The following is a 19,207-nucleotide window of genomic DNA, read 5'->3' as shown; positions in this document are numbered from 1 at the left end:
AACTCAAACGCTGCCCGTTTCTCTTTTGCAGAAAATATTTATTTTTACCGGAACGTTAAGGAAAAATCTGGATCCGTACGGAAGATGCAACGATGAAGAAATATGGAAAGCCATTGACCTGGTGAGTCCATTTTGCACGCGGGCGGTACAAGAGTGACGACCTACAGTTACTTTCAATTCACAAGTTCTTCCCCAGCTAGCCGTACACATTTGTCCCGTCGGTGTTGCAACGTCTTACTACCAGAAGTGTTTAGTCTCCTGGGCCAGACACAAGAGCCACTTCAGGACACCTGCTCTCTCAACGCGGTGTGAGATCCGCACGTCACAAACCCATGCAGCTCACCTCCCGTAAATGTCAGTCGCTTTAAGCGCTGCCGTGACCATCAACTTGAATGATGCAACTTGGCTGCCCACGACACCATGGCATGCCAATACCACCATGTTATAAATACCCAGAATGCATTGTGCAGCTGTGATGTCGCTTTCCACAGGAGTTTCCCAACGTTACACGCAACCGCTACACAATTACAGCGCCGGAATGAGATGTCATGCAACCACAACCGCAATGCCTCCTCTGCCTTTCGCCTTAAAGAACTCCCCGTGACTGGGCCGGCAGTCATTCCTCATGCTCCTTGCCCAGAGTGCATCGCACCGGCTCGGATTAACCACCGGGTCCGGTTAGAAACCCCAGCTGCACGGCTCCGCCACCGTGCCGCCGTGAGCGACCGGCGCTTTCACGACACCGCATAGTCAACCGCGCCGCGCCCGTGCGGCCCGGTGGGTAGCGGAGCTGCAATGGTCTCTAGGCGATCCGCCGACCCTCGCCCGCGGAGCGCTGACGGCACGCGCTGCCCTTGCGACGGTGCGCCGCAGGCGGGGCTGCGCGACGTGGTGGAGGCGCTGCCCGGAGGGCTCGACGTCATGCTGGTGGAGGGCGGGTGGGTGCTGAGCGAAGGGCAGAAGCAGCTCCTCTCGCTGGTGCGCTGCCTCCTCTACAAGGCCCGGATCCTGCTGCTGGACGAGCCCACGGCAAACCTCGACCAGATGTGCGTGAGCCCCCCCCCCCCCCCCGCGGTGCAGTACGTGAGACGCCGCGTGGGTCGAAACCACTCCAGGGCTTTGCTTGTGTAGAGAACCAATGCTGCTGAAATGATGCACTCCCACAAGGCTGCGTGGTGGATGGGACGTCTAAATGCTGTTGTGTTTTACGCGCACGCAGAGATGTGGGAAAGAGTCGAATTGTGTGCTTCTTAATATTGTTGTTCATATTGTTACTCCGCACCGACGCTCGCTCTAGCGGAGATACTCCTTTGTCCTTCACAATTAAAGCCATCTCTGGGAATGTTTGTGGGTGTGACGGTGGTGGTTTTATGTTTGTAAAAAACGATGTGAAAATCAGAAGAAAATACAACAGCAAAGCGATCTTGTATAAATCGGAGAGAGAGAAAATTTGATGGTGTAGCCCAATGCCCCTCTGCGGTGAAACGTTACAGTGAGTGCGTATCAGGGCCTTTACTGCCGAGATTTCACGATCTCTAAATACAGTATTGCAATGTTACAAGAAAGTCTCTCAAGCCATTTTTATAGCCACTACATTATCACGTGGTGTTTTAAAATTAAATCCAGAGCCTTTACTGCCAATATAACAAGAACGGCTCTGATACGATCAAGAAATAACCTATATCCCTCGGAATGTTTAAAATTAAAGGTGTCACACTCTGCGCGTTGCCCGTCTGGTGAGTAATGAAGAGCTGACCCCCGTGTGTGTGCGTGTTCGCTCGCTTCGTCTTATGTCTGCAGAACGGCACAGATCATGATGAGGATCATTCGCAAGGAATTTAAGGACTGCACCATCTTGGTCTCGGAGCACAGGATCCGCGCCATTTACGACTGCAATCAGATCCTTGTGAGTAGTTGATCATCATCTTCTTGGTTCTTTTGGTAAAGTCACGTAGAAGGGAAATAATAAAATAATAACAATAAAACATAATAAAATAATTGTCACGACGTTTCGGCCACAACGCAAGCAGCCGTCTGCTTGCGTTGTGGCCGAAACGTCGTGAGAATTATTTTATTATGTTTTATTTTTATTATTTTATTATTTCCCTTCTCCGTGACTTTACCGAAAGAACCAAGAAGATGAATCCCTGCAGTCACGAAAGCTTTAAATCGAAATATAGTTGATCATCGTGATCGCCGTCATCATCACCATTGGTCCAAGCAGGCCTGACACTGCTGATGAGACAATGGATGTCGAACACGGTCCAGAGTTTGCTTGCGTTGACCCAATGCTGCGGAAATTACGCCCTCCCAGAAAGGCTGTGTGGCTGATGGGATGTATAAAATGCAATTTAAGTCTAGATTTGAATCTTTCGTGACTGCAAGGATTCATATTCTTGGGTTTTTTCGGTAAAGTCACGTAGGTAATTTTTTTAAATTTAAATTCATAAAAGTTAAATTAAAATAAAATAATATAATTTTATTTTTATTTTACTTTTATTAATTTAAATTGTTTTCCTACGTGACTTTACCGAAAAAACCGAAGAATATGCAATTTAATGTTTTATTTGGAGGAACAGATATGGGAAGGAGACAAATCGTCTGCGTATTCATGATCATCACGATTAGCTAATATTCTCTATCCACTGCTGTACTGCCATTTCCGACGCCAGCTCCATTAACGGTTGTCCTAGTGCCCAAGCCCGGCGAGTCTCCTCCATCAGTTTCCCTGTTAGCCGTGCTCCCCTGCAAATGTGTTTGTCATCGCTTCATCTGGAATCTTCAAAGAGAAATTCGCCAGCGTAACGTTATCTTCATTCTCGAGCCCACTGTCCTGATTTGGTGGCACACCCCTTGTCCGTGCTGAGGCCGCGTGCACTACCCACGGAGGAGAAAACTCAGCTCCCGTCCTATTATCTGATTAAATAATTCCTCTCGTCCGCAAATAACTGCGCTATGAATCCAGCGACAATACCCGACCACGGCTAATTTCAGTGGTGAGCGATATCTGGACCGGTGCTGGGCATCCCCCGACTACTCACCCAGACTGAACCAGCGTGGCAAGGGATGGTCAGAACAACTCCCATGACCAAAATGGCATGGAGAGGCCTTCATCCAGTGTTGGATTGACAAAGGACTGCACTGTATGTTGTTATTATTATCTTGCAATATTAATAGTAGATTATAGATCTAATTTTCTGTGATGTTTCTCTTATTTGCGAAGCCAGTTACACAAAGGAAACAAACGCGGACGACACTGAGCTTAGTTTCCCTACCCCAGCCAACGGCATGGCCGGGGCAATGTCTACTTTTCCTGGTGCCCTCACCCGACTCGTTTTCCTTTGCCATGCCCGTCCCTGGCTACAGCAAAAACACAAAAGGTGGCAACCAGAATTAGAATATTTATACTGGAGGAATCCGATGAGCTATAAACCTCTTTTTCACAGATGTCCAGTAGTTGTCCAACCAGCCTTGGGTGCGACCACCGGTGTGGACTTGAACCCGAGGCGCCTCTGTGTGACACCCGCAGGTCCTGGAGGACGGAAAAGTGAGGGAGTACGGGACGGCACAGGTGGTGTTCAAGAAGAGCGCCCTGTTCCGCGAGTTCGTGCCGGACGCGGGCTCGTTCCGGGGACACCCCGTGAGGAGCAGCATGACCCTCAGACACTCCATCAAGCACATCTCCCTCCAGGAGGAGCTGGCCGAAGACGACGTCATACAAGAGACGAGGCTCTAGCTCACGACACCGGCGGAGATGAAAGTATTTCCGCAGTTTTGTTGGCGAGCCTCGCTTGGAGGCTTTTTGTAAAAGTGCGTCTATGTGTGAGTGTGTGCGCATAGTTGGTGCGTGTGGATATCCAGCAGGTGGAGTGGTGGCACACAGTGGTTAGTGCACAGCACTACGAACCCGGCGACCTAGGTTTGATTCCTGACCATAGCTAACAATAATGGCGAATGCCTGAACCGTCCTAGGCCTTCACCAAGTGGACTTGGCTTTAATTAGCACGTGGTGCCATGTGTTTGCATCAGCATTGAACAGATGAAGAGTGCCGGGTCGTGGCCTTAATAGGTGCTTGCTTCAGAGCACCTGCCCCAACAATCTAAATGAGGCTATATGGGGATCTTTGTCAGGCACAGAGTGCAGCCCAGATGTGCGAGCGGTTAACACCATATCAAGTTCAAGTTCATTTATTAGGTATAGCCCTGTGAGCCATTCGGCTCTTGAATCGGGTGCAACCGCAACAAACAAAAAACAAAAACATGAACAAAAAACATCTTAAAGTGAATATGTGACTAAGTGCAAACAGAAAATCCAAGAAAAGACAGCAAAATATTGCAGAAAAAAACACCGTACACCAACGCTGTGTGCACAAATCCCAGTGGGATGCAAGTCAAACAACAACAACAACCATAAGACAATATGAAGTTGGAGATCGTCTATAATGCAGATGTTTCTGGTTAATAATTGCTACAATGTCTAAAGATATGTTTTCATGAGATTTTAATCATCACATCTATTTGTTTGTAAACAAGAGTAGTGAAGGTGGTAATTGCGACTGTAGACACCTGCCATTCACAACTTGCATGGGACTTGTTTCCCATTCTTGAAAAGTGAAAGTCCCCGGGTTTGACGCGCGTGCAAGGGCTGTCCACAGAGCAGTCTGGCGCACGGGTGGAGAACCGTTGCCCTGCTGGGGTCCAAACAAACCGAGCCTTCCAGATCCCTGAGGTTGTTCTGGCACACATGGGCACATGCCGCAGTGTTATCCAATAGCGAGGCAACAATAACTTGGGCTCACTTTCACCGTGGTGACAGATATGACTGAGCAAGGCAAAAATTAGAAACAGCGTCGTCAGGTCCAAACGTTTTCCCTCCAGCGTTCGATTAGCGCAGCCGAGATGCTCGCAGTGACGTTGGCCTCATGTGGCAGCGGGCCGGACGAAGCGAAGTCACGGGCCAGGTGCGGCCCAGGGCCGTAGGCTCCCCACCCCTGGGCCAGCGTGCCGCGGCAGCGCACGCGATGCGCGCACGAGGAGGACACGTGGAAGATCTCGCTCGGCACCGGCGCACGGAGTTCGTGCTTCGTCAGTGTCTCGTGAGGTACGGCAACAACTCGATTGTCCCAAATTCTAGAGGCAGCCTAAAACAGCAGCAGGAGCTCACAGGCACAGCGCGAACAGCCGGCCGTCACGTGAGGCTATCAACCGTCCCGTTTTGGCCAGGACAATCTTGGCTTCGGCTGTTCCGGTGTCCTGAACCTGAAGTGTTTCCAAAAAAATTGGGATTTTTTTTTTCCCGGTTTAAAATTTTCTGGCTTCATGCGTGAATCTTGGTTTGGGCAAACGGCGGGGCATCCTGAATATTGGGCGGGGTTGATAGAGTCGGTTTGGGCCTCTGAGCAGCAGGCGGAGTCAACATCGAATAGCGAACCCATGCGCTGTGCGTGTGAAGCTCGCGGATAAGTGGGCGTGGCTACATTCAAGTGGGAGGGGCTAACCGAGGGAAGGGCCTCACAGGCATGTCCGTCACGTGGGGCGAGGTTGAGGCTGTGATGGAAGGGTCGTTGTTGTCGATGTTTCTCGTTGTGTCTGTGCTCCTGTAATTCAGTGTCTACTGCCAGCAAGTTCTGTAAGTGGCGGCTTCCCGTGACACTTTTTATATTGAACTTCGTTTTTTCGAATTCTTGTGTTGACTCGTCCAGATTATTTAGATTTCTGGATCAGCGGTGACCATGTTAGTGTGGCTTTACTGTATTCGTGTTGCTGTACTGCCTATAAGAGGGAAGCTAGATGTGAACTCAAAGGGCGCTAATCACGAGTTGCTTCCCAGCTGAGCTCTGCTCAGAGCACTGTGTTCACTTTTGCAGAGCGTTGAGTCTTCACGCATGTACAGATGCTATCAGTTAAAGTCAGGCTCCAATATGTCCGGGTTTGAGCCGCACAATCCGGGAATTGGCATCTGCGTTTGTGTGGCAGGATTTGATTTGTACCGATATCTGCTACCGGTCTATTCAACTTTACTGCAGGACACTGCGCCGTTTTTCATAGACCTCGGCTGACCGCGAAATACGTATGGGTTTGGTCAACTGTGGAAACAATGGCAGCCCGAATTTAAAGGAGGTGAAAATAATGTTACCGGCAACTGATATTGTACTCGATTTACACCCCCCAGAAGGCGTATTAAAGCAACCTTTTGCTATGCAAGTGGACAACGAGGGCTAGGGCTTGTCGACAAGAGGGTCTCGCCACGAGCTCGGTCTGTCAGTGTCGTGCATGACCAAGCGAAATGAACAAATTCGGCGTGTCGTGTTCCCGACCCTGTGACCCCGTCGTCCTGTGTGCCCCCTCGCGCAAAGCCGCCACTTGAAACTGCGCCGGGGCAGATGGGGCGACTGACACGTGGCTCGTGCTGGCTATGTGCCCGACTTACGCCGCTGAACTAAATTCTGTAATGAAGAACAAAATGTTGTTATGTCTGAACGGAAAGGGCTGTCGCCTGCGCCGACTGCCAGCAGTGACATGGAACGAGAATGGTGCCACTTCGCGAGAGAAATGTTACACAAGCTTCGTTTAGGTTTTATGTTCGCGCAAAGCGGCATAACGACCTTGGAAGAGCCCGATGGGACAAAAGGCAAATGAGAGACATTTCAGTCACTGTTAGGAAAAGACAACGCGAATGACTAGAAGTGATTCTCTGAGCGCTACGCACACACCGCACGCACTCGTTACTGTGAAGAGGTGAGTAACCTCGCTAACTGGCGGTCAGTCACCTCCCTGTCGCTCTTCCATCGCTACTCCCATGACTACTGGTGCCATGAATTTCACTGATCATGGATTCTTCCATCCGTGCCGAAGACTCGGCGTGGCACACCGAGCGTGTATCTCACCCACACCGTGGTTAGTGGCCGTGCTGCAGGGCAATGTGGTGTCCGTGCAGGTGTTTGTTGAGTCGTCCGTGTCGGTGTGATAATTTCGCACGATTGTTGGCGATAATTGTCACGCTTGATCTTCTTGGTTCTTTCAGTAAAGTCACGTAGAAGGGAAATAATAAAATAATGTATTTTATAATGTTTTCTTTTCATTATTTTATTAATTCCCTTCTACGTGACTTTACCGAAAGAACCAAGAAGATGAATCCCTGCAGTCACGAAAGCTTTAAATCGAAAAATGTCACGCTTGAGTTTGTTGAAGATTTTCTCGTGGGATCGTACCCCCGATTGTATTAAGCAGCTCGGCATCCTGTCCTGTACGTATGTATGTTGAACTTCTTTTGTACCATACGTAGCCAATCGTGCAGAATCAGGCCAGCTCTCCTCGAATGAATGACACCAGCTTCTCAAGCGCAGTGAGTTGGTGGGCTCAGCCCGGTTACCAAAGGCTGTGCTAAACCACCATCACACTCCACTTTGCTTTCATTTAATTAGTAAAATTATAGCTGAGATAAAAAAAACATACTCTTTGGTTTTTTCGGTAATGTCACGTGGGTGAAAATAAAATAAAAATGAAAACAACTAAATTTTTATTTTTGTTTTCACCTACGTGACTTTACCGAAAAAACCAAAGAGTATGGATCCTTGCAGTCACGAAAACTTCAAATCTAGAAATGAAAAAACATGTTTTGAAGAACATCCCTTGCGTGCAACGCGTGTAAACATACAATGCCCTTCACGTGGCAAAGAGGCGATTTGATGTCCTAACTGGCAGTGATATCACCTTCCACTGGGTGGTGCACTGATGTCTGCAAGAGTTTCGAAGGAAACACTCATCTTGCGACGCGACAATGGAATATAATTGAGAAAAATTCGATTGTGTTCTCGCAGTTGTCGAGATCGCTACCACCACCAACAGGATGTATACTGCCAGTGGTATAGATGAATGCAGATTTGACAAACTGACTTCGTTTCTAATTTTCAGCGCCACTGGACAGTTCGAGTTGAGAAGCTCTGAAGTTGTGGGGATGCCAACACTGAGTTCACTTTAGGAAGTAGGAAACTTATAGTAGTAGGTTTTTACCCTTTTAAACTGGTACAAAACTGACACCTTTATTCAAGGCATCATGTTTGCAATAACCACAACACAAGTAGTCAAAAAAGCAAACAAAAAGAAGCAACTCTGATAATGATAATAATATGCACTGTCCTTGAAGTTGATTGGTCCACACCCGAGACGGCTTTCTTTAGAGCCTAGTCCCCATTGGTGTTGGACCAGATGACACCAGAAGGCGTACAACTCAAACACAGTGCAATATCAGAGTCTTGAGAGCTCGGGGTAAGCATTTACACTATGAGATCGCTTTTACCAGTGACTGCTTGTGTTGTGGTTATTGCAAACATGATGCCTTGAATAAAGGTGTCAGTTTTGTTCCAGTTTAAAAGGGTAAAACCCTACGACTATATTTTGCCACTGGTAAAAGAGATCTCATAAGTAGGAAACTTGTTAAGTTCACATTCGCGCATTGCTTATTTGTACGAGTGGAGTAACTCCCTGCGTCGCATAAGGTAATCATTGTCCCTACTTAATATGCACTGGCGTATGGGGCCGTCCATAAATTACGTCACGCGATTTTGTACGATTTTTGACCCCTCCCCCTCGTCACACGGCGTCACAAAAAGTCAGACCCCCCCTCAAATATGACGTCACAAAGCTCTGCCCCCCCCCCAATTTTTTTTACATACTTTAAATCGCTTTAAACTATTGTCATTGTAGTGCGTATTTAATGTGCCGCTGCACTCTGATGTTGTAGGAGAAAACATTTATAAAAAAAAGTCTATTTAATTAAGTAGAACGTGTTGTTTATATTTATTTAAAGTTGTGCATTTTTACGTGACGTCACATTTCTCAAACCCCCTTCCCCTAGTCACACATCGTCACAAATGTCTGACCCCCCCCCCCCAGGTGCGTGACGTCATTTATGGACGGCCCCTATGAGATACTGTGGTGTAATGCGGTTTCGAAAGTAGCTCGCTGACTGGAGCCGCTGTCTGCGCATAACCATTCGCCACGTGCACTTCTTCGATCCTTCCATCTCACTCGCAAATCTTAAACGCGTGGAATGAGAGACGCAGACGTAAAGTGTGCGTGTGAAAATGTGTCCTGATCGTGCGTTGTATACGTTACTTGTAAGGCTCCATACATTTGAGGTAATCCGATTCCGTCTTTTTTTTTAAACGACGTTTTATCAGACGGCGGCGAGAGGCAGCGTTGTGCATGTGGCGGCTACACCGCGCGGAACTCCACTCGGTTCGCTCTGCGGGGTCTCCATGGAGTTGTCTCTCCATCAATACCCTAAGCAGCGCCGACCCTATTACAGACCAATTCAGACCTTGTTGGTCACCCCGTGCCCTCATACATCTCAACGTTCATCCTACAAAGTCCCATCGCGAGGGAGAAACGGCTGCACGCCGTATGGACCTGGAAACTCAATTTCCCTGTACAAGAATGCGGGGTAAACCGTGTGGGTTGAAAGGTATGGGATTGTCATGCTCGAATACAAACCCTGTGTAGAAGACGAAACATTTCTGTGTTGAATTCTGATGCAAGCTCTGGATGAACGTTAATTTACAGTTTGATACGTGTTGAATAACTTGATCTTTATAAAGCTGTTTTGTATATTTTGTATATAAAATAAAACTGGACAGTTTAACCGACAGTGCCTCCTCCTTTGCTTTGCTGTGGTTACTTGGTGGTGATCTCAAAGCCTGATGGGTCCAGAACTGTGCACGGGACGCCTAACAGTGCGACAAGAGAAGGGGCACTGTGAACCCCTCGTCACCAACTTCCTGGACATTCCCCTACAATGCCAACCGATGTCGTTTTGGGCCAAAATTGCACAAATGTTGATCGCTTTATTTGTCAATCCCAAGTTCATTCTTCTGTTGTGTTTATGCCGAGTATCATATCGTGACCAGTGCCGGATTATCCTCGTAGCAAAAGTAGCTGCATATGCTACGGGCCCCGCACTTTCAAGGGCCCCGCGCTAAATGCTTTCAAGCTATCAATTTCGGTTCAGTGATTCTGCAATTGCTCTATTACTATAGTACTACACTGCCTTCAACTTTTACGAACGACTGGGTGTTGAAGGTTATCGATTTGTCGTATTATCTGGCTATATAGAAAGTGAAAACATGCAATTACTTTACTATGCAAGTTACAAATTTGTGTGTGAATATTAGTTTTTTTTAATATTTAGGGCCCCTTTATAAAATATGCTCCAGGCCCCGCACTCGCTTAATCCGGCACTGATCGTGACTCGTGGTCCGGCTCGCCCTTGCCTGGAACTGTCTGCTGGCCTCCACCGAGATCCACCTCGGCTCCACCACTCGGCTCCACCACTCGGCCCCACCATTTGGCTCCACCACACGAGAGCGGCTTCACCTCCCCCAACTACCTCGCGCTGCCTAACCGAGCACAATGGGACACCCTTCTCGCTTAGCGCAGTGCCGCAGCTCAGTTTACCATTGAAGTGTTACAGGTTCGCGTTGTGCATGAACAGGTTGTCGAGTGTTGTAGCCTCGCGTTGACTTGGCGATACAGTACTTTAGTGTTCTTCTTGGTTCTTTCGGTAAAGTCACGTAGAAGGGAAATAATAAAATAATACAAATAAAACATAAAATAAAAGTATTATTATTTTATTATTTCCCTTCTACGTGACTTTACCGAAAGAACCAAGAAGATGAATCCCTGCAGTCACGAAAGCTTTAAATCGATACTTTAGTGTTAGTTGCAGTGCCGGCGGGTGGAGGTGCCGGACAGATCTCCGTGCAGTTCCAGGAAGAGAAGGCGCCTGGGAACGCACTCTGTGCGCAGCATGGCCGTGCAGCCACCACTCTGTCTTTCTCGTTCCGGAGACCCTCGGGCTCGGTGAGCGTGTGGTGGACCCCTGCGCCTTGCCCGGCTTGGGCCAAGACCCGCGGCTCTGCGGCTCCCCCTACAGCCACCTACAGGCCCGACTCAGTCATCACATGCTGCTGTACACACGTGCATTGATGCACTACACAGCACGTCAGGACTTTCACAGAACCACACTTTACTCCCTTGCTGCACAAGGACATCATTAAAAGAGTGATCCATTCCTAATGTGCCACACTGGGCTATACCGAGACCTGGGAGCATGCGATGTGTGTGGCCCTTACCTGGGCCTGGGTCCGTGACTGTGCAGTGAAGTCGGAACGTTTGACAGTTAGACATTAAGACTGGGTTGATCTCGTTATTACTTCACCAAGTACACTTTCCATTGCCGTGGACGTAGATCGTGTCGCCCTATAACCCGAGATACCCTTGCATATTCCTTTGTATTATTCTTCGCGAACGCTACACGAAGCCTATTTGCCTGGACCATTGCCCTGGCATGTTTAACTTGGCGCCCCGGATTTCGAAAAAGTGAGACTTTGTACAACTTGCACTGTGGTTTATTTCCATTCGAGCAGCACAATTCAGGAGGTGAGGTTGAAAATGTGGAGAGAATCCAGCTGTGACTGGGACTCCGCCCCGAGTCGATGGCTGTCCGTTTGGTTTCCTTACCACCGTGATGGACCCCTTTACAGAGAGGGGGTTTGGGAGTTTGTCCAAGTTCACCTTTCAAAAGGGATAGCCCCCAATCCCGAGCCGACCCCCACGATACAACAAAAATAAACAGACAATATTTACACTTCCTTCACACATCCATCCTACCGTCCACATTCCGTGTCTCACGCGGAATCCCCCCTCTTACCAAACCCCGTCTCTTCGCACGTGCATAGCAATGTCTTCCAGCAGCATCAGTGTGAGCGAGCAAAGTGGCTTCCACTTTCCGCGTCTCATCAGCGTGGACTCGTGTAAGTGCTCCGGTGTTGCTCGTTACTACAATTGCAGGCGAGAGGTCTCCCTCTCTCGAGCGCACAAACAGCACTCGTGTCAGGGCAGGGCTGGAATCAACAACAGCCGCACCGCTGCCCCGTCGAGCCCCTTCCCACGCTGCGGACCACCGCTGGTTCCCATCGGCTGGGTCATCGCTCTGGGTCAGGGAGGAGGAATGCGCCCCGGGCAGAGGGGGGGCTGCTGCTGCTGCTGCTCCTGGGCGCAACATCAACAACACAGCGCTGGGTGCACATCAGCCGCAGGCTCTACGCCATTTCTCCATCCTTTGTTCTTTGTCAAGGTTCTGCGATCGACGCACTCTCGCCATCATCTGAACGCGGCCCCAACTCTCCGTTCACATGGCCAGCGAGCCGGAGTTGGAACCGAGCCCAGAGTCGGGGCAGAGCTTGGCGCGGCGGCGGCGGCACGACCTTGGCTGGGCCGCCTCTTCCCCGCGCATCGTGGCGCGCTTGGCAGGGCTCTGCGCGCTGCTGATGCTGATGCTCTCCGGCTACAAGCTGGCCCTGGGTGCGGGCCGTGGTGATGGCCAAGTGGGGGCCGCCGCCCCAGTCCGGCACCGCCCGGGCCCCGCGGCTTGCCCCTGATCGGGAGCGCCTTGAGCTTGGACTTCAACTCAATGATCGGCTCTTTCGCTGGCGTGAGAGACGCAGTGCTCATAGCACGGATGGTGTCGCGTGTTGTTGTTGTTTGTGCTTGTGTAGCACTGCCATCACAGCAGCATCGCCGACAAGTAGACCTGTTGATGTATTCATATTCTTGGTTCTTTCGGTAAAGTCACGTAGAAGGGAAATAATACAAATTAAACAATACAATTCTCACGACGTTTCGATTGCAACACGAGCAATCGTCATCAGGTGTGAAACCCACAAATATAAAGTTTGAAAGAACCAATAATATGAATCCCTGCAGTCACGAAAGCTTTAAATCGAAATGTTTATTTATTGTTAGTCATCAAATAATTTTCCACCTGGATAATCCCGAGAGGAGTAGCATCTCGGGGTTTTGTACATTTATTGAGCAAAGGCTCAAAACGCCAAGTAGGCCAGTGTTCGTAATGGGCGTCGCCCTTGCAAACGAAACGTTCCATCATAAGGGATTTTTTCTCCCAGGTGAAAAATTATTTGAATTGAAATCAATTGGACCGAACGTGGAAGAGGATGGAGTAGGACACAACTTGGAAGTTCCTTTCAGAGCGTGGGGTAAAGACAACAAACGTTGATGTTCATCGGAAAGCGGAAGTTGCCCTGGGTGAGGCACGTGTGCAGGATCGGACTTAAGATGGGCCAAGCAAACTGTGGGTTTGTCACGGAGCGTGACGACACGTGAGAGAGTTTGTAGATATCCCGTGTGGGGAGGAGTAATTCAGATTGTCACGCGCGTGTAGCCGGTGACGGTCTCATCCCCGGTGGCGATACACGCGTGTCCAGCATCCGTCCCCCCGTCCCCCCCCCCCCCCCCCCCCAATGTTGTTTTGCAGCTCGCGAAAAAGTCCGGGAACGTGTTCCAAGTGAAGTCCGTGATGGTGCTGCCCGGGTACGAGACCATCAGCCACGCCGAGCTGTTTGAGGAGCGCCCGGTCATGCCCATGTTCGAGCACATGTTGGAAGGGCACGGTATGGCAGCAGCAGTCAGGCATAGATCGTCGTAGATAGGCATAGGGGCCGTCCATAAATGACGTCACGCACCTAGGGGGGGGGGGGGGCGGGGTCAGACATTTGTGACGATGTGTGACGAGGGGGGGGGGTTGAGAAATGTGACGTCACATCAAAATGCGCGACTTTAAATAAATATAAACAACACGTTCTACTTAATTAAATATACTTTTTAATAAATGTTTTCTCCTACATCATCAGAGTGCAGCGCCACATTAAATAAGCACTACAATGACAATAGTTTAAAGCGATTGGAAGCATGTTTTATTTGGGGGGGGGGGGGGCAGAGCTTTGTGACGTCATATTTGAGGGGGGGGCTGACTTCTTGTGACGTCGTGTGACGAGGGGGGTGGGGGTCAAAAATCGTCCAAAATCGCGTGACGTCATTTATGGACGGCCCCTTAGCGCATTGCACTCAGAACCAATTTCGATTCCTGACCATGGCTTAGCATCAGTGGTTACATCTTCCACGACTTCCACCACCTTCCGCCTAAACGAGTTTGGTGAAGTATGACCAAACAACCCCAAAGACCGAAACGGCATGGGGAGGCCACCAATCGGAGCTGTACATGAGTAGTGGAGCACTCGGAGACGCAGTCTTGATCATTTATATTTATTTACAAATGGCCCACTTGACTCGATGACACAGTTACAGATGGCCGTAGGCTGACTTTATACAAGTTGGACGACTTGTATGTAGTTGCTGCTACACGACGTTGGCTATACAGCTGGTTGACTACATAAGGAGATAAAGATGTAGCAGCCAGCGACGATGTTGACTAAGAAATTATTCGACGATGAAAAGACGACGATGACGACAACGACGACGGCCCGGACCCAGACTCCAAACGGCAGCCTCCAGCCCCGTTCCACGCTCCGCGAAATACTCCTCGGGCTCAGCTGACACCCATTTCTCGAACACTCGCAGCTCTCCGAGCCCGGCTTGCTGTATCAGAACCCTGTGGCGTAGCCTTATTCGACTCCTCGGCTAAGTCACCTCGTATGACCCCGCCCTCTCATGCCACAGTATCCATCACTGGCGGGCACTATCCTTACACATATTTGCATACACAACGAGGTAACACTCGAAACTTGGGAGAAAAGGTGAGAAGCACATTTGCTACGCTGCCCTCTAGCCATCGTGTAGTAGCCCTGCTGGTGTCTGCGTGACCCAAGCTGACGTGGGTAGAACGTCGTAAATAGCAGGTGTGTGGGTGCCCGCGCGATTCAAAAGATGGCATATTGCCTCTAGACCAGCGGTCCCCAACCTTTTTGGTACCAGGGACCGGTTTCGTGGAAGACAATATTTTCACGGACCAGGGGGGTCATCAGAATCAGAATCAGAAAGGGTTTTATTCGCCATGAAAGTTCGCACAGACAAGGAATTTACTTTGGCCGGAAGGTGCATACATTCAACATATAGGAATCTTAAAATCTTAAATAAGTGGTTTACAAGTCTAACTATACTAAAGGTACAAGTCTAACTAATACTAAGGAGCTAAAGTATATAAAAATTGAATAAAATAAAATCTAAAATATACAATAGCTATACTATACAATATAAAATTACAAAAATGCAAATAGGGTAACATAGTGCAAATATGGCAGGGTGTCATTGTGCAGATATTGTGTTAAAGTCAGTTTGAGCGTTAAAGTCAGTTTGAGCGTTAAAGTCAGTTTGAGCCCCTGGCCTTGTTGAAGAGGCCAGCAGCGGATGGGAAGAAACTGTAGCGTGAGATTTTGGTCCTGATGGACAGCAGCCTTCTGCCGGAGGGGAGTAGCTGGAACAGAGAGTGTCCAGGGTGGGAGGGTCGTTTCCCCTTTTCAAAGAAGCTCTCCAGCGACGTTTCTTTTTGACTCATTGTGGCTACTAGGGGTTAGAGCTTGTGGGCTCACCAACACTGTGACTGATACAAGTGCGCAGTGCGGGAAAGAGGCGCGGACGGAAGTGGTGAATAATAAAACAATGGGGGCGGGCCACGTACGGACTCACCGCTCTCACCTCCTGCTGCTGTGCGGCCCGGTTCCTAACAGGACACGTGACCGGTACCGGTTCGTGGTCCGGGGGTTGGGGTCCCCTGCTCTAGACAGTTGCTTTCGGGAGGTATTCCTCCTGTCCAGCAATGTTTCTCATCACCACCCCCACGGTACAGCTTTCTCGCATTGCCAACTATCAGCGCGTCGTGGATTAATTTGTGTGCGGATATAAAGGATTGGTAATCACGATAAGGCGGAGTAATGGGTCGTGGTCACGAGAACTGCTGTAAAGAGCACGACCACAACAGACGCCGGTTACGTTGCAGCGATGCGTTACTCAACGCCTGTTGCCTTGAACTTTGGCCACGCTGTGGAATGTAGGAATCGGAGCTCACTGGGTTGTGCAGGGTATTGCTATAGAACAGAGATGCACACACAAAGACAAAGGTCCCCCGTATAACCAGACCCAGGTGCCGTGGGTTGACCGACATGACTGGCAAGTTACACGGCCTGTGCGTTCCACTGTGCCAGCTCTGCTGAAGTTTATACGCCGGCGCTCCGCTCGTTGTTAGCGTCGCTGCTCTGGCGTCCACTGTTGTTGGATTAACACGGTTAACACAACATGTGGTGCGAAAGAAGCTCAACAACGTGCATACAGACTGCCCGCGCGCACAAAACGCAGGCACACAAACAGCGCAAATACCAATCGTGCTCAATTACAAATTGCCATCACGGTGCCGTGTGACGGGTAGCCCAGGGCACGCATCCCGGGGGGCCCTCCTCCGTGCGGGCCCCAATCGCCGAGTTTGCCGAGCGCGTCTCTCCACCTGCACGCCCCCCACCCCCAGGGGTTCTGTTTTCACGCGGGGAGCGGTGGCGCCAGATGCGGCGATTCGCGCTCCGCACGCTGCACGACTTCGGCATGGGGCGCTCCATCATCGAGGAGGAGATCCTGGAGGAGGCCGCCTTCCTCTCCGCCGAGTTCGAGGCGATGCGAGGTACAGAGTCGCCCTCCCTCACCACCTGAAGCGATGGCCACGTGCGGTCCCTGGCTCGCTGTGTCATGGCGTTGGCTTGTTGTAGCATGGCCTGCTGTGCCATGGCTATGGGCTTGTTGTACCGTGACTCGCTGTGCCATGACTATGGCTTGCTGTGCTACCAGCTTGCTCTTCCATGGCTGTCTGTGCTGTGTTTCAGGAGCGCCCTGGGACCCGAAAGCAATGATCAGCTGCGCGGTGTCGAACGTGATCTGCTCGCTGTCCTTTGGGAAGCGATTCACCTATGAGGACAAAGAGTTCCTCAAGCTGCTTTCTCTGGCTGAGTGAAAACGTGAGGTTGTTAGCAAGTCCTGTCAGTCGGGTGAGTGTCTGTGGTTTTGAAATTCAACAACACACCGGCAATATTCATTTGCAGCCGGTTGTCAGTCAACTGCTGGATGAGGGCCTCCCCACGCTGTGTCAGAAATGAGGCCGTTTGACAGCACATCACATCACTGGTGAAGGAGAACACAACATCTGTTTAGATGTCGCTCGCCAATGATGTTAGCCACGGGTGGGAATTTAGCTCGGGTCGCCGAATTCATAGCTCTGTACCACCGCTGTTCTAGCATTATGGGTTTTAGATCCCACAAGGATTCTGACCGGACCACATAGATCCAAATGGCATCGTTCGGAGCAGCGGTATTGTTTGTATTTATCTCCGCCTGTAGTCCATCACCGCGTCCCAGGCACCGTCCACTCTCGCGCAGCCTTTACTACAGCCGGTCGTTGTGGCGTGACGTGCTCCTCAGATAAACAACGTCTTCACGTTCCTGCGCCACCTTCCCGGGCCGCACACCAGGCTGTTTGAGAACGTGCGCCGACTCAAGGCCTTCCTGTCGTCCTTCATCGAGGTCCATCGCAATGCCCCCGAGCAGGATGAGCCGCAGTACTTCATCGCCGCGTTCCTCGCCAGACAGCGCAAGCCAAGGCCTCGGGGCCCTCCCGTGGACCATCGGCGACTGCGAGGCCTTCACCGATCCATCGATTAAAATCGATTCTCACGCTCTCGTGCCGGTTCACGATCGAGTTCCGGGTCGGATCGCCCGCCTCGTCAAACAACCGAGTTCAGATGTCGTGCGGTTGGTGACATTGGCGAGGTTGGTGAGCTTGGCGAGGTTTGTGTTTGCAGGAGGCTGGCAACCCAGACACGTACTTCCCCTGCTCGTGGTGACGCTGAACCTGTTTTTCGCCGGCACGGAGACCACGTCGACCACACTTTACTGGGCTCTGCTTCTGCTGCTGATGAAGAACCCCGACGTCCAAAGAAAACACCGCAGCAGCGCGAACGACACGAAGCAACCACACGCTCCATGCTCGCCGCACCTCAACTCCGCGGGGCGGCACGGGGCGTGTTACCCGACCCGTGGACATCGAGGTGGCCATCTCCTGGCTTGCCAGAGTAGCAGTAAAGCAAGTGGATTTCCCCCCCCCCCCCCCTTTGTATAAACACTGATTGAAGGAATTGGCCAAACATCCCAACGTAGAACCACAGAGCTTGGGAAATTATCGGAGCCGGATGAGGTGGCCTTCCCGCTCGTCTGTGGCTTTGCAAAAACTGTGCGCGTGCCAATTACTAATTGAAACTAAATCACCATCACAGTTACCACGGCTGCTGCTGTTGCTACTCACTCAATTATCCGTGCTCTCCACTACACAGGGCGATGTAAAACATTGGCAGCTCCCCTCCAGTAGAATTGAAGCGACTGGATATGGGGCAGAGTACTGCACACGGGGCAGCCACATCGCGTCGCTCCACCAACCATCAAGCCGCACGGGCAGTGCCCCCTGGCCAGAGGTCGCAACCGGGTACCCGATACCCGGCTACCCGTACCCGGCCGGGTACCCTACCCGTACCCGGCCGGGTACGGGTAGGGTACGGGTATCAGGTACCTCTGGGATGAAGCCATGTTGCAGGCGCGGGTGGGTTGATTCTAGGAACTTGAATTGTGAGAAGAGACAAGACGTTGGGAAATGAGTGACAAACGGTTACTCACCAGTGACTCACGGCCCACCCGTACCCGTACCCGGCCGGGTACGGGTGCTGAACATGGGGGTTGTTTGACCATACTTCACCACGCTGGTCAGTGCGGGCTGCAGTTGGGAGGAGAAGACCGGTAAAGTGACGTATAAAGAGAAAATAATAAATGTAATACTAGCATACGACGTTTCGATTTCAACACAAGCAATCATCATCAGGTATAAATGAAGCTTTCGTGACTGCAAGGAATCATCTTCTTAGGTTTTTTCGGTAAAGTCACGTAGAAAGTAAAATAAAATAAAAACAAAAATCACGACGTTTCGGAGGCAACACAAGTCTCCGTCATCAGGTGGGACCGTCACAGCCAGATTAGCTGTATCAAGTGAGGCAATGATTCAAGATGTAATCCCTTAAAAGCGAGTTGAGGGGGGAGGGAGAGGGAGGGGGAGCTCATCAGACTATGGTAGCCAATGAAAGTAACGTATCGGGAGGGAGGGGGGGCGAGGCCAAAAGGGTGGGCGATGGACGTGGAAGCGCTTGTGCGCAAGCGGCCAATTACTGCACACGCCAACACAATGGAGCGATTGTGCGCAAGCGGCCAGCCACTGCACCCGCCAATAGTCTGATGAGCTCCCCCTAAGTTTGTACCCATCATCATTTTCGTTCTTTTGTCTATCATGTGTATTAGACCTCCCCTCCTCCTC

General features: G+C 50.4%; 2 protein-coding genes across 4 annotated transcripts in view; both read left to right on the top strand.

Moving 5' to 3' along the window:
• The window catches only part of CFTR (CF transmembrane conductance regulator), a 79,869-nt gene extending 70,222 nt beyond the window's left edge, over window positions 1–9,647 (top strand). For all 3 annotated transcript variants that reach the window (XM_078613068.1, XM_078613070.1, XM_078613067.1), the window contains exons 26-29: window positions 32–121; window positions 874–1,046; window positions 1,801–1,906; window positions 3,530–9,647. In XM_078613068.1, coding sequence (XP_078469194.1) covers window positions 32–121; window positions 874–1,046; window positions 1,801–1,906; window positions 3,530–3,736 — 576 coding nt within the window. In that variant the 3' untranslated portion in view covers window positions 3,737–9,647. The remainder of the gene's footprint in view (window positions 1–31; window positions 122–873; window positions 1,047–1,800; window positions 1,907–3,529) is intronic.
• A 2,547-nt stretch (window positions 9,648–12,194) lies between these two features.
• LOC144731691 (cytochrome P450 2H2-like) lies at window positions 12,195–17,410 on the top strand. Its single transcript, XM_078612867.1, has 5 exons — window positions 12,195–12,386; window positions 13,334–13,469; window positions 16,334–16,483; window positions 16,683–16,844; window positions 17,275–17,410. Exons 1-4 carry the CDS (start codon window positions 12,195–12,197, stop codon window positions 16,808–16,810), a joined length of 606 nt encoding a protein of 201 aa, XP_078468993.1. The 3' UTR covers window positions 16,811–16,844; window positions 17,275–17,410.
• Window positions 17,411–19,207: the final 1,797 nt, after the last annotated feature.

This window comes from Lampetra planeri, chromosome 40, assembly GCF_965212315.1.
Source record: "Lampetra planeri chromosome 40, kcLamPlan1.2.h2, whole genome shotgun sequence".
NCBI lineage: Eukaryota > Metazoa > Chordata > Hyperoartia > Petromyzontiformes > Petromyzontidae > Lampetra > Lampetra planeri.
The sequence above is the reverse complement of the archived record's forward strand: the minus strand, read 5'-3'. Positions and strand labels throughout refer to the sequence as shown.

Bases quoted from the DNA above. Each gene is read 5' to 3' on its own strand.
- LOC144731691 (XM_078612867.1), top strand. From the start codon at position 12,195: ATGGCCAGCGAGCCGGAGTTGGAACCGAGCCCAGAGTCGGGGCAGAGC. The intron at 13,470-16,333 runs GTATGGCAGCAG...CCCCACCCCCAG, and splicing joins GCACATGTTGGAAGGGCACG to GGGTTCTGTTTTCACGCGGG. The intron at 16,484-16,682 runs GTACAGAGTCGC...GCTGTGTTTCAG, and splicing joins CGAGTTCGAGGCGATGCGAG to GAGCGCCCTGGGACCCGAAA.